At 42.8% G+C, this 12398-nt stretch overlaps 2 protein-coding genes across 2 annotated transcripts in view; one reads left to right on the forward strand and one right to left on the reverse strand.

Annotated features, from left to right (window-relative positions):
* Window positions 1-12398, reverse strand: part of Sifr (SIFamide receptor) — a 75963-nt gene continuing 63565 nt past the window's right edge. The window contains exon 3 of the mRNA XM_076445301.1: window positions 1-4188. Coding sequence (XP_076301416.1) covers window positions 3411-4188 — 778 coding nt within the window. The 3' untranslated portion in view covers window positions 1-3410. The remainder of the gene's footprint in view (window positions 4189-12398) is intronic.
* On the forward strand, window positions 8998-11739 carry LOC143219287 (uncharacterized). The gene is made up of 2 exons (XM_076445302.1): window positions 8998-9153; window positions 11378-11739. The coding sequence occupies exons 1-2, from the start codon at window positions 9025-9027 to the stop codon at window positions 11570-11572; spliced, it is 324 nt and encodes a 107-aa protein (XP_076301417.1). The 5' UTR covers window positions 8998-9024; the 3' UTR covers window positions 11573-11739.

Genomic DNA, 12398 nt, shown 5'->3' on the forward strand with positions numbered 1-12398 from the left:
TGTAATATAATATATATATTTTCTTGTATATGTATGTATATGTATATATATATGCTATATAAACATTGCAATCTTATGCGATCGTGTATCCTTTAAACTTAAATGCTTAGTCACGTTTAGTGCGTATACAGTCGCTTCTCGAGATTTTATAATATTCCTCAACGTGGGCCCTCCGTTTTACAATTTGTGTTCGTCGTGTGTGCCACCGTTTGTATTTTTATCTCTCTCTCTCTCTCTCTCTTGTGTACGTATTTTTTTTGTTGTTGTTCATTTTGTAAACCCTAAACGGTAATCCTTATATCCCTACGAAACAAAAAAGAAACGTCCACGCAACACTCTCTCGCCGGCATCGTTTAGCCACAATAAGATATGAATAAAGGTATCTCACGACCGTTTTTTGTTTTTTTTTCCTATACATTATACTTCGCATGTTTCGTTTTATACATCTAGATCCTTGTCTCGCCACGTATAAAAACCTTACGAAAATAGTTGCTCTATCATAAAATCCCGCAGCTCCTTTACAAACACGTATTACACCATCTGGTTACGGTTTTTTTTTCGTGTCGGTTTCCGCGCTTTTATCGTTTCACCACTCTTTTGTTTCTTTACAAAGAGGGTCACGGTTTATACTCTGTTGTATCGTCTCGCGAATTCCCGTTTTAATCTTTTTTCTTTTTTTAGTTTTTCGACGCCGCCACACCACCGTCTCTCTCTCTCTCTCTCTCTCTCTCTCTCTCTCTTCGATGATTTCGATTCGGAAATCAAACAACGGACGATTCTCGCGGACAACGATCCATTGCCGATCTCGACGGAGTATTCCTCTGGCAATATCGAGGAAAAGTGCTACGTAAAATTCCCGATAAAAGTCTCGTAGAAGGTCGCCGGAACGCTCGCCGATCCCGTCAGCACGGAACGGAACAGGCACGAGTTCCTGTTCGCTTCGAATCGATCGTCGAGCAATTCAAACGATAGTTTGGCCGACCAAGTCTTGGACTACGTTACGCTCGACGTGTTCAATCACGTATAAATGCACAAGATAGTAGCTGGGATGGCTGTGGAGTCGGATATCGTAGCTACCTTGTGCTCGACACCTCGATAACTGGATTACAGAGGGAATACATCAAGAAGAAACGCCCCAATCGGCCGAATGGGTCTCGATCGGTCATCGCACTCCCCTGCGTCTAAGGCAGAGTCTGCTCGGTAGTCTCTTATGCAAAGTCCACCAGCAGGCCCAGGACGAAACGCTCCTTTTCTGTTCTTACTTTGGTAATCATACTATTCTCGTAGTCCTAGTCTTGGTGGACCAAACCAGATTGCTCTTTCGAAGCAAACGAGTCCGTCCTGTCGCGACAGGACAAGGATCGAGGACCGATCGAAGCGAACGAGAACGCGCGAATTGTCATGCAAGGCGAGGTTGTTCCATGCCGAGGGGTCGACCGTAAAGGGAACTACAGCGAGCAACTATAATTTCCCGTACGATGCGATCGGAGAGGTGTCCGGCTCTAAAAAAAGTCCGCGCGCTGAGGCACGCGTCGCGCGTCGTGGCGAAATTACGGTGGACGAGGATCGAGCCGTGTTCGCTATAGCAAAACCGAGCAAAAGCGGCGTTCCCGTCTCGTCGACCAGCCGACCACCGGTACATAATCATGGTCTCTGAACTAGCTCGTGACAGGAGTCCACCCTCCCGGAGCGTAAAAGGTCGTTATTGTCGCCAGTGACCGCGTTAATTCGTCGCACGTGCAATCGATCGAGTATAATTCGAGACAAAACGGTAAGTCGGTCACTTCCGCCTTTCTCCGGGGGAAACGTTTGGGCAAGGGATAGCGACGGGATCATGGACTGGGGAACAAGAAACAGGAACAAGAGGGTTAACAGGAAATATGGGGGGGAGGGGGCGGCAACGTTGATAACGCGGCAAAGACGAAAGCGCGAGAATCGTTAATCTGACGTGCGGATCGGTTTCGATAGGACCGTCCATTGTTCTCCTGGTGTCTTAGTATATAATAATCTCGATAAGAATCGTTATTATAGGCGTATGTAATATGTATGGCACCTTAAGAAATCCCAAAAAAGACTAGATCGTCTAACGTTCCGATAAGAAAATATATATGTGTATATACCTGTTGGAGCCGACCGTGCTAAGATAAGTACAAGTAGAATACCTATTTAATCTGTTTGTTTCGTGTGCAGAGGTAATGTTTAATCCACAAGTTCACAAGTTCGATCTCGCCGGTCTGTCCTGCGCACTGCGCTTCTGTTTCTCTCTCTCTATCTCTCTATCTGTATCTCTGTTTCACGCTCCGACACGCCGGTAACATGCTACGCCGATAGTGTGTGAAGGTAACGGTTAGGTGTTATGCAATTACTGTCACTGAAATCGCAGCATGCAGCGCACGGATTAGTCGCCGTGTTACGTAACCTAAGGACCCAAAATCGGTTCAAGATCGTTTCGCTGTTCACGGTGTCCCAAACCGCGATAGTGGATCTAGCAGAGATTCCTCTCTCTCTCTCTCTTTCTCTCGCTCTCACTCTTTGTCACACAGAATCCCCGTGGAACGCTGGTGTCGCGCGGCCAGCTGCTCAGGATTAATTAGCCGCGTATCGCGCACTAATTGTGTCTCGTGGCAGTGTGCGTGTGTGTACCGTCGAGAGACAACAAGATGCTCGAACCTCCCTTATTCGCGACCACCCCCCCTGCGAAACGTCTTCGTTTCCGATCGTTCTTGCTCTGCTCTGATTATCGTCCCTCCCCGCCACGCCCCTTGCTCGACCCAGTCGAACTCGCCGCTGTCATACATCTCGCTAATTACAAGCTGGCAAACTCGGTCCCTTTGTTCGCGGATTCCTTAGAAATCTAGAAAGACGATCATCGTGGAAAGAAAAAAATGGAAAATTCCGGTCAGCGGTTAGCGTTTTTTTAGAGACGTCCGGATATGTCGGAGCGAGGCGATCCATGACAACGACGAGCCGAGAGCCAGAAATTCTCTTTTTTTTTCTCGGTTTTCCGGTTCTGCTTAACAAAATACATTATCACGCGGTGAAAATACAAAATGACGGATCCAAACGTGAAACGTGTGTGTCTGTCTGTGTGTGTGTGTGTGCGTGCGCGCGCGCGCGCGTCAGGTGTGTACGTGTTTACTGTGTGTCTTTGGTGTTATTCATCATGTCGACAACAAGGGTCACCGATGGACCCAAGCGAACAAATTGCTGGTTTCGAACGCGTTGGCTCTGTTTAGCTGACACGTTGGTGCTCCGTTGAATCGGCGGTTAGTCCGGCCCGAGTGACAATCGGTTGCGATATTTCAGCAGTGACCTCGAACCTCGGACCGGCTCGCTTTGAAACCCACTCTGGGCAGCCAGCCTCGGATAGTAAGCCGAACATCAAAATCTCTCGAACGGGGACCAGGGATTTAGACGCCAGTGTGGTTGAAGATGTAGGAGACGTTGCTGTCCTGGTGAACGGGCGGCCCGTGGCAAGCCCGCCTCGTCGACGAGTTGTTGTTGTTCACGTAGTAAGAGGACTTTCTCATGCTGGTCGAGGAGGACATGATGGCTACCGTCTCGTAGTACCTGATCTTTCCGCAGCAACGGCCGCTCTTCATGATCGCCATGAAACCGCGCCGGTATTTCTTGTTGAAGAACGCGTAGAGGATCGGATTGATGCAGGAGTTGCTGGCGCCTAGCCACTGAGCGATCGGCGTGGCGATCGGTAAGATTTCATCCTCCCGCTCCACGGAATCACCGCCGAGCTTGATCACCGCGAAGATCACGTACAGAGGCAGCCAGGATAGGACGAACAGGATCACCACCACTACCAGCATCTTCACCACCTTCACCTTCGACTTCTGCTGTATCCTCTCCATCTGCGCGTCCTTCGTGTCCGTCGGGATATTCCGCCGCCACACCTTGATCCAGATCAGAATGTAGCAGACGGATATAAGGATCGTAGGTAGGACGTAGCATAAGGTCAAGTTGCCAATCAGGAAGAACAGGGTGCCGTCTTCTGGGCGAGGCCACACCTCCAGGCACAACCTCAGGTCGGGATCGTCGTCGTAGATCGCCACCAGGTCGAAGAACAGCAGCCAGGGTGACGTCGTCGTTAACGCGATGAACCAGATCACCACTATCATCATCCGAGCTCGCCTCTTCGTGATCTGACACTTCAACGGCCACCAGATCGCTAGGAACCTGGAAACCGAAGAACAGTGTTAATTGAACTGCACCATTTCGATTTGCAGATGATTTTATTTTCTCAGCTAATTCTAATCACGTATATGTATGTTCGTTTATCTTGTTAATTGTACAGGGTGTCACTAAATTATATGTCGCGGACACCACAGCGCGATTCTACACCCTCGGTTAAGGAAGCCCCCCCAAAATTGACTTTGAACGTGAAAAACAAGGTGTAAAAAGAACATTCTTTTTTGAGATTTAAGATTTTTAATCTTAACTCTTAGGTTATGAGGAAACGAATGGTTGTCGTTCCTCCATGCTTAGAGCAGTTTCACTTTATATATGATAGTTTATCTATTATTATTATTTATTTAATGCTTCAAACCAAGTTATATGGATATACTGTGATTTATTTTACGACGTCGCTCTTTATTATGCTATAAAACAGGGACGGGCACGGTAGGGGCACTTCAAACTCCTGCTTCCCCCACCAACCTCAATTTCATGCAGCGCGTTCTTCCTCCATGATAACGACGGATGCTGGTGGGGGATACTAGGGTTTATGGTGGGGATCATAGAGGGACCAGAAAACCTACGGAAGTATGTAATCCTATACATGGTGAGCCGTATAAAGAGTTATACATATACAGTGGCTCACGAAAGTATTCGAACGCCCTTTAAAACAGAATAACTTTTTTATAATTGTAACAAACGACCTGATTTTTTATAATGAATTAGAAGCACTGGTTTATGAAATGATATGCAAAAAATATTTTCCAAAAAATTATAATTTACAGAGTTACATGCAAAAATAAAGAAGTCATCTTTTTAACTTTTTTATTAGGGCCCTTAAAGAAAATTTAAAATATATGTTTTGTAGATCTATGTTAGTTATACACATGCTGAAAATTTCGTCAAAATCGATTAACATACACACGAGCTACAAGCGATTAAAAATGTTGAAAATCGTAGTTTCACACGGTTTTTGATCAGTTATCATATCATTTCATAAACCAGTGATTCTAATTGATTATAAAAAATCAGGTCGTTTGTTGCAATTACAAAAAAGTTATTCCGTTTTAAAGGGCGTTCGAATACTTTCGTGAGCCACTGTATACATAGAAGTTGCATTCTCTTCACTCTTGAACCGCGCAGAATGATAAAAACATGGTTCAAGTAAATGTGATGGCTATTCTGGTAAAAAGTTATTAATACTTTGTGGCGTTTAAAACCATTAAGTACCTCTCTTTTTGTCATCCGACAATTACTGGTTGTCCTAGAGACGTCTATTCTACGCTAATAAAAACTTGTAGATTCGCAGGAAAATATCGCAACGTCTACGATTCACCCTGAATAGAATAGATGTAAAATATGGAGATCTTAAAAAAAAGTAGAAGTGTAGATTTTCATTTGAAGAATATAGTTTGAATTTGAATCGACTGAGTTGTTGTACAGCTCATTTGTAAATTCCTCTGCGAAAGAGTCGATTTACATGTTCATTCATGAGCAATCGAATTATCGGTGACAGCCACAAGAGCTGTACTATGCACATCCTCTCAGGATACACGAATGGGCAGCCATTGAAAAAATTAATTAGCAGTTAATGAACAGGCAATAATTCATTTCGTCCCTTATCGACATTAACGTGCGGATGAATATCTATCAGAAAGCCGGACAACTGACATATAATGACAAACGTCGATAATGGGAATGCATACATCGGCGAGTAACAATGTTTTGCCGAATCGATTACTGACAGCGACCGACAGGAAGCGATAAAATTCGAACGAACTCCCTCGCGGTTGTTAATTAACCCGACTAGGTTGATCGATGGTTCACATTTTTCGTCGGGTCCGTTTCATTATTTCCTCGAGGATTAAGGATTCATGGAGCGTTATTGTGCATCGAGTTACGACAAATTGCATTTCAATTTGCGTTTAACGTAACTCGGCGATACGAACACAGTTTCGCATGTGTCGTGTTTGTCACAACGGGAACATAAAACAGTGACACAGAATTAAACACTGTCCTCGAGTGTCACATATATTCTATCACATGTGCAACGACAAAGCTTACGTTTTGCCAATGAAAAAAACGAATTTCGCAGTTCGGAACTGATTTTCTGATTCGCTTCTAAGAATCCGCGTAAGTCGAGGACTTACCGTATTTAAGAAAGTTAATATTCAGTTTGGTTCCACTACCTTCCAATTGATGCGATCAATTTTCTATTGTGCATAAAGATCCGCCTAACAATTGAGAGCCGTAAAAATAATTCCCTTGAAACTGTGACTGTTAAGTACACACCAGTCGAAGAAAATCTTCGAGCGACTGAGCGACACGTGGTACGGCAATCAACGCGTCAAAGCGTTGCGATACAGATTAGCCAGTGAAAAACGCGTTCTACAGAATTACCGGCAATTGAAATACACCTATTTCTACCGAAACCAGTCAAAATGACTGGTATTGGTATAAGCATCCACGATACAAAATTATTTTGATTCCGCATAAATAAAACAAAAATAAAAATCATTACATTACACCTTTAGTTATCGCTGTAACAGTTATTTTTTATTGAGCCACTGAAACCTATTATAGACAGACTTAATAATCGCTAGAGATGTAGATTGCAGTCGTTTAAAAACTGGAAGATATATTCGCAGGCTTTAACATTAGGTTTAGTTTAATGGTAGAAAAAACTTGATTTTGCGCAGCTTATTTACTAATTTGATTCTTTGGGAATCATAAAGACGACACTGCCATAGAACATGATCTAATCTAACATCGCATTATTGCGAAAAAAAATGTAACATGAAGTAGGAAAAAAAATTTCAGAATAAAATTGTAAAACCAGTCGTTTCGACTGGCGTGGTCGATCTAGTGTTAAATTAGACAGCACCGGCGGGCGAAAGTGTGAAACGGCTCGAAAGAAAATCGGCGCCAGACGACGGATTATAGCGTGGTGCATAACAGGGGAGTCGAGCGATATTGTTTATCGACCATGAGCACCGCGAGCGATTTTACGAACCAGGAATAAAGATACGGGTTACGGGTAAACACCTACACGCCGCGCCGACGGAATCGTACAGCACAAAACGTGGCCGTTTCAGTCCGCGCGTTCATTATGTAAACGTGTATTCTATCTCCGCGATTTCGAAAGAGACTCGGTCTCGGTTCCGCATCGACGGACACAGGAGCCGCGTACGAGCAAACACACCGAGGTCTCTTTAGCAGCGACGCAATGGCGGATCGACATTCCCGTATCTCGAAGGCGAGTTTGCCGTGTGTGTACTCGCTCCGATAAGGCATTGATCGCCTGTGAATTTCTTGAGCAACGTTCGTTAACTCCACAACTATTTTAGGAATTGCCCTGCAAACCAATTAGACGGCCACGCGATAACGGAAAACAATTTATCGAGCGCTCTGAGGGGGCACTTCCTGCGGTTCAAACGAAATTCGACCATTTTTTTTTACCATGTTCGAGGTAATTTTGTTTGTTGCAGTTATTGCAAATCATGGAAATTATATTAAACGTACAACATACTTTTAGAAATTCATTCAAACGTTCTCTTTAAAACACGACAGAACTTTCCCTCCAACCTAATATTTTCAACTGTAATTAGTAGACTGCGGATCTTTATGCAAAATAAGAAATGTCTGCGTCGATTCCAAGACACAGAGGCTAAATAAAAATTTCTGTTTTGTTTTAATTACTTTATTAAACTGAGACTAATACGTTGACGTTCTTAAATTTTTTAAACATGTCCGCTGCATTAAACTTTACTTGTCAATTTTTGTTATAAATGCATAAAATCCGCAGTCTAGTAATTAGTTTATAATCTATGGCTGTTGGCGACAGTAATTCGCTGACTGAAAACCGAGCAACACGCACATGTGATAAACCACTTTTACGAAAACCCTTACAAAACTAAACAGTTCCTTCATTAATCGTACGCACGCTGTCGATTGAATAGAACGAGAATCTGTCAGAGTTCTACCCAAGTTTCTTTAATGCCATCCAGATAACGTCGCGCGGTCTCCGATAAATTGAACGCTGCGTACAGAACGCAATAAAACATCATAAAATATGAACCAGCCCGAGTAAACCTTATCTCACCCCTAAACGCACGAGTTTGACAACGTCTCGCCGAATAAATACTCGCCCCCCCGTCAGAGCCGAGCCAAAGACCTTCGGCCACGGTTATCTTCGGGGTCGATAAAGGCGTCGGGAACTCGGGCGTGTTACAGAGCATGCAGATATCTCTTTACGATGCAAAAGAAGCTACGGCACGGCGGTGGATGAATATCAAAGAAAACGAAAAGCGAAAAGACGCTTTTCTCCGGGTTGCTCGTTAATTAAACGGTTCGCCACTGGCTCGTCCTCCAACGCGTGAAACGTGTCCCTATTGGCGGGACGATCCGGAGAACGTTCCAAGACCATTAGCAAGCAGATTTATCCTGATTTCTCTCCCTCTCTCCGTATCCGGAACCGTGTGAAGGTTTCGTGTTTTCCGTGAGAGAGTTTCCTTTTTGCCGAGTTTCTTTTCCCCCCGCGAAATTGAAGCTCCTCCGCGACGGACGAGCACGCGTCCTTCGATCGACAACGAACTGTTGTCGGCAAAGTCCTTCTATAAATCAATGGGAACGATACTGATCTACGGCAACGTTAGACGGTAACAATTTCCTAGTGCACACGCCGCCGCACCGTCGTTGCATATTTATGACAGGCACACCACCTGTCCGAGCTGTTACGTCGGAGACGATCGTTAGAAGGACGAAAAAATCGTTCGATTCGCGGACACGGATTATCGGGACGATCGAGGCTGACCATGGCTCCCCTATAGACAGCAAACAATGAAGATGACACGAACCGTATATATAAAGAGTTCGATTTCTGTAGCGGCAACTGCAGTATCCATTTGCGTCCGTCCCTTCGTGTTTGCCAACGGGAAAGCCGATAAAACGTTTAACATGTTCAAGCTGGCAAGTATAGCTATCATATGCGATTACTTACGTGCATCTGTGCGTGCATGCGTCGGTCTGTCTGTCTGTCTGTCTGTGTGCTCGTGTGTTCGCCCAGCGACGCTGTGAAAGTTTGCTTTTCGTCCAAGGAAATTTCATACAATCGGCAGTTTTCTAGTTTAGCTTGATTACAGAAAATTGGAGTTTTATCGCGTCAAGTATCGATGAGGATTTTCTTCACGATTGGAATCGATTCGAGTAACTCTTTTCTCGAGCATATATTATTACATTGTAATTGGGAATTTGTACATTGCGCGTTTTCCGTAAAGTGTTCTGCTCGATTTTTGCCAGTAATGCTTCGATTTGCATGAAAGAACGTATAACACAAATATTAAACACTTAGGAGTACGAAATGTAATTGACTTGCAGATTGAAAAATTAACGTGCTACCCACAGTTTCTAAATGTACGGTCATTGAGAACCTGTTCCCTGAACAACATCGATATCGGTCTTTAGAATTTTTTTAACCTGTCATTTTATTTGCATCGTCTACCGTGCACCTGTACAGTTATAAGTGTCTGCTTCCGTTGATACTATTCGTTTTTTCGATTTCGTTTATGTGTTTATCCCGGAGCTGTCAATTTCTCCGGTTTAACAAAATATATATTTTTTTACGTGCACGTCTTTCTGGTCTTGTTAATGTGGATGGATTGTTCTTTTATTTAAAGAGTCTTAGTGTAGAATACGAAGTGTCATTTGGACGTTGGTGATTGGCAGTAAAGAAATAGAAATAGCAAATACAGAAATGTGGTATTAAAAAGGTACATATTTACAGCAGGATGTCACTATAATAACCAGCCATACTTCATCGCATATATTAGACTTTATATAACATTTCTGGAATATAGAACACAGTTGGGATTCTGTAATTACCGTGTCTCAGACGACCGCGTTCAATCTCTTGACCATTTTACATACCAATCGAGCGAGGATCGTCAAATACGCAAATAACGGCTCGCGTAGCAGAACCAGCCTCGTAAATCTTCCATCAGCTCGGAGTTAATGGAATAATCAATAGGCACATAATAATGTTCAATTCGTATGATCAGTCACGGATTACATCCATGGGCATGCAACGGTAGAAAACCGAAGTGCCCTGTAATTAGTCGAAATCTTGATAGATGAAAGAAGAAAACAAATAATCTGCAGTAATAGTGAAAAGTGTTGTAACGAGATAATTAAATTATAACTTGATTCTCGAACTCTTTCAAGAGCAGAGTTTCGGAAACTTCAATCGCGTTTCCGTCGATACTATTTTTGTTAAATTGGCCACTGCGATATTTCAGCATCCAATCGACCGATTGATTTCGAACAAAACGCAAATTTTCCAATCTTATGGCCCGTGAAATGTTAACAATGGAAAGGAAAATCGATAGTCGGTCTTCGAAATGTTTCTCTGGCGTACGTTTCGTTTAAAATGCTTCTGCAGCAGAGCTGGGAAAAATAGTATTTCAAATAGTAAATAGTAAATAATCCTATTTATTTTAAAAAATGTGTACACAACTTTGAAAATAAAATATTTTATTTTTTTAATTTTTGAAAATAAAGTAACTTATTTGAGGCAGTAATTTTTGAAAATAGTATTTTATTTGAAGAATATTGAATATTGAAAATATTTCAATTTTAAATATTTTGCTGAAAATAATGGTTCGAATTCAATACATTTATGAGTGTAAATCGTTTCTTAACTATAGGATAGAGTGTATGTTTATGCGATTTCTCAGAGTATTATAACAATGCAAAAAGTAAAATATTTTATTTCGTGTTTCTGTTTGTTGAAACAGAAATATTTTATTTCATGGATCAAATTGTTGAAATAGAAATATTTCATTTTGAGGTTCAGATTGTTAAAATAGAAATATTTTATTTTCGAGATTGTATATCTTATTTAAAATACTATTTTCTTTCAGCAAAATAAAATCTAAAATATTAAATAGTATTTGAAATATTTCTTTCGCCAAATAATGCCCACCTCTGTTCTGCAGTTTGATTGAAGTATTACATTTCTCAATTTCTTTTCTTTCGAACCTGTTACACGGAGACACCTACTAAAGTCTAACAAGAGGATGAACGTTGGTGTGACAGAAGAATGCAAACAGATTTGAACGAATGCGATGAAATAATGGAGAGCGTCCGTCAACCGGTTAACAAATCAGTGGGAAACGTGATTCTGAATTTTCGGCAGATTGTGTTGCTGGTCGTAGCCATGATGGCGGTTTCTGCTGAGCCAGCTCCGGTGCCACCAGTGATCAGCCACCCGTTGGTCTATTCGCAGCCGTATGTGAAGGTGCTTCCTCTTCACTCCGCGACCTACCCGCTCTCCTACAGCCACGGATACGGATACGGATACAAATTGCTTCATCCAAGCTACTACTACTAACACCGCGCACACGCCACCACCGAATCTCACGCACACCGAGCCTACAACAGAGAGACAGAGCGCGCTCGTCAACGGACGAGTCCACCAGGGAGAGCTTGCAAATATCATCAAATAATTTTCTACCGATATCAAATGTACCCTAAATAAAGCTTGCGACTGCAGTCGAATCGGAGTCATTCCTTTGCCGGCTAATTCAATCGTCGGAATCAGTGGTCGGCGTCTTTTATGCGGGTCGTAAAATCCGCGAAACGGTTGCCAACGCTTAGAAAGCTCTTGGATAAGCAGTGTGCGAGGCTGATGCTCTCTCTGTGCCGACAAAGACAGCGTTTCCATGCGAAAGCGCACCACGGAAATACAAATTGCTTCGTCCAAGCTACACTACTCACACCGCTACTAACATCGAGCCTACAATAAAGAGTCCACCGGGGAGAGCTTGCAAATATCATCGATTAGACTGCGGATCTTCATGCATTTATAGCTAAATTGAGTAGATTAAATTGAAAATTGTAAGAAAATTTTAAAAATTGCAAACGTCGATACATGATTGCCCATTGCTCATGTATTAAAATGCTTAAGGGAAGAAATAACATGTAATATCGATTCTACTTTTCGCAATCGACGCAGACAATTTTTATTTCGCATAAAGATCCGCTAATCATCAGATAATCTTCTACCGATATCAAATGTATCCAAAATGAAGCTCGAGGCTGCAGTCGAATCAGGCTCGTTCGTTTGCCGGCTGATTTCATCGTAGGAGACAGTGGTCGGCGTCTTTTACGCCGGTTGTAAAATCCGCGAGGCGGTTGCCAACGTTTAGAAAGCTCTT

The sequence above is a fragment of the Lasioglossum baleicum genome, unplaced genomic scaffold (genome assembly GCF_051020765.1).
Source record: "Lasioglossum baleicum unplaced genomic scaffold, iyLasBale1 scaffold0021, whole genome shotgun sequence".
In the NCBI taxonomy this organism is placed as follows: Eukaryota; Metazoa; Arthropoda; class Insecta; order Hymenoptera; family Halictidae; genus Lasioglossum; species Lasioglossum baleicum.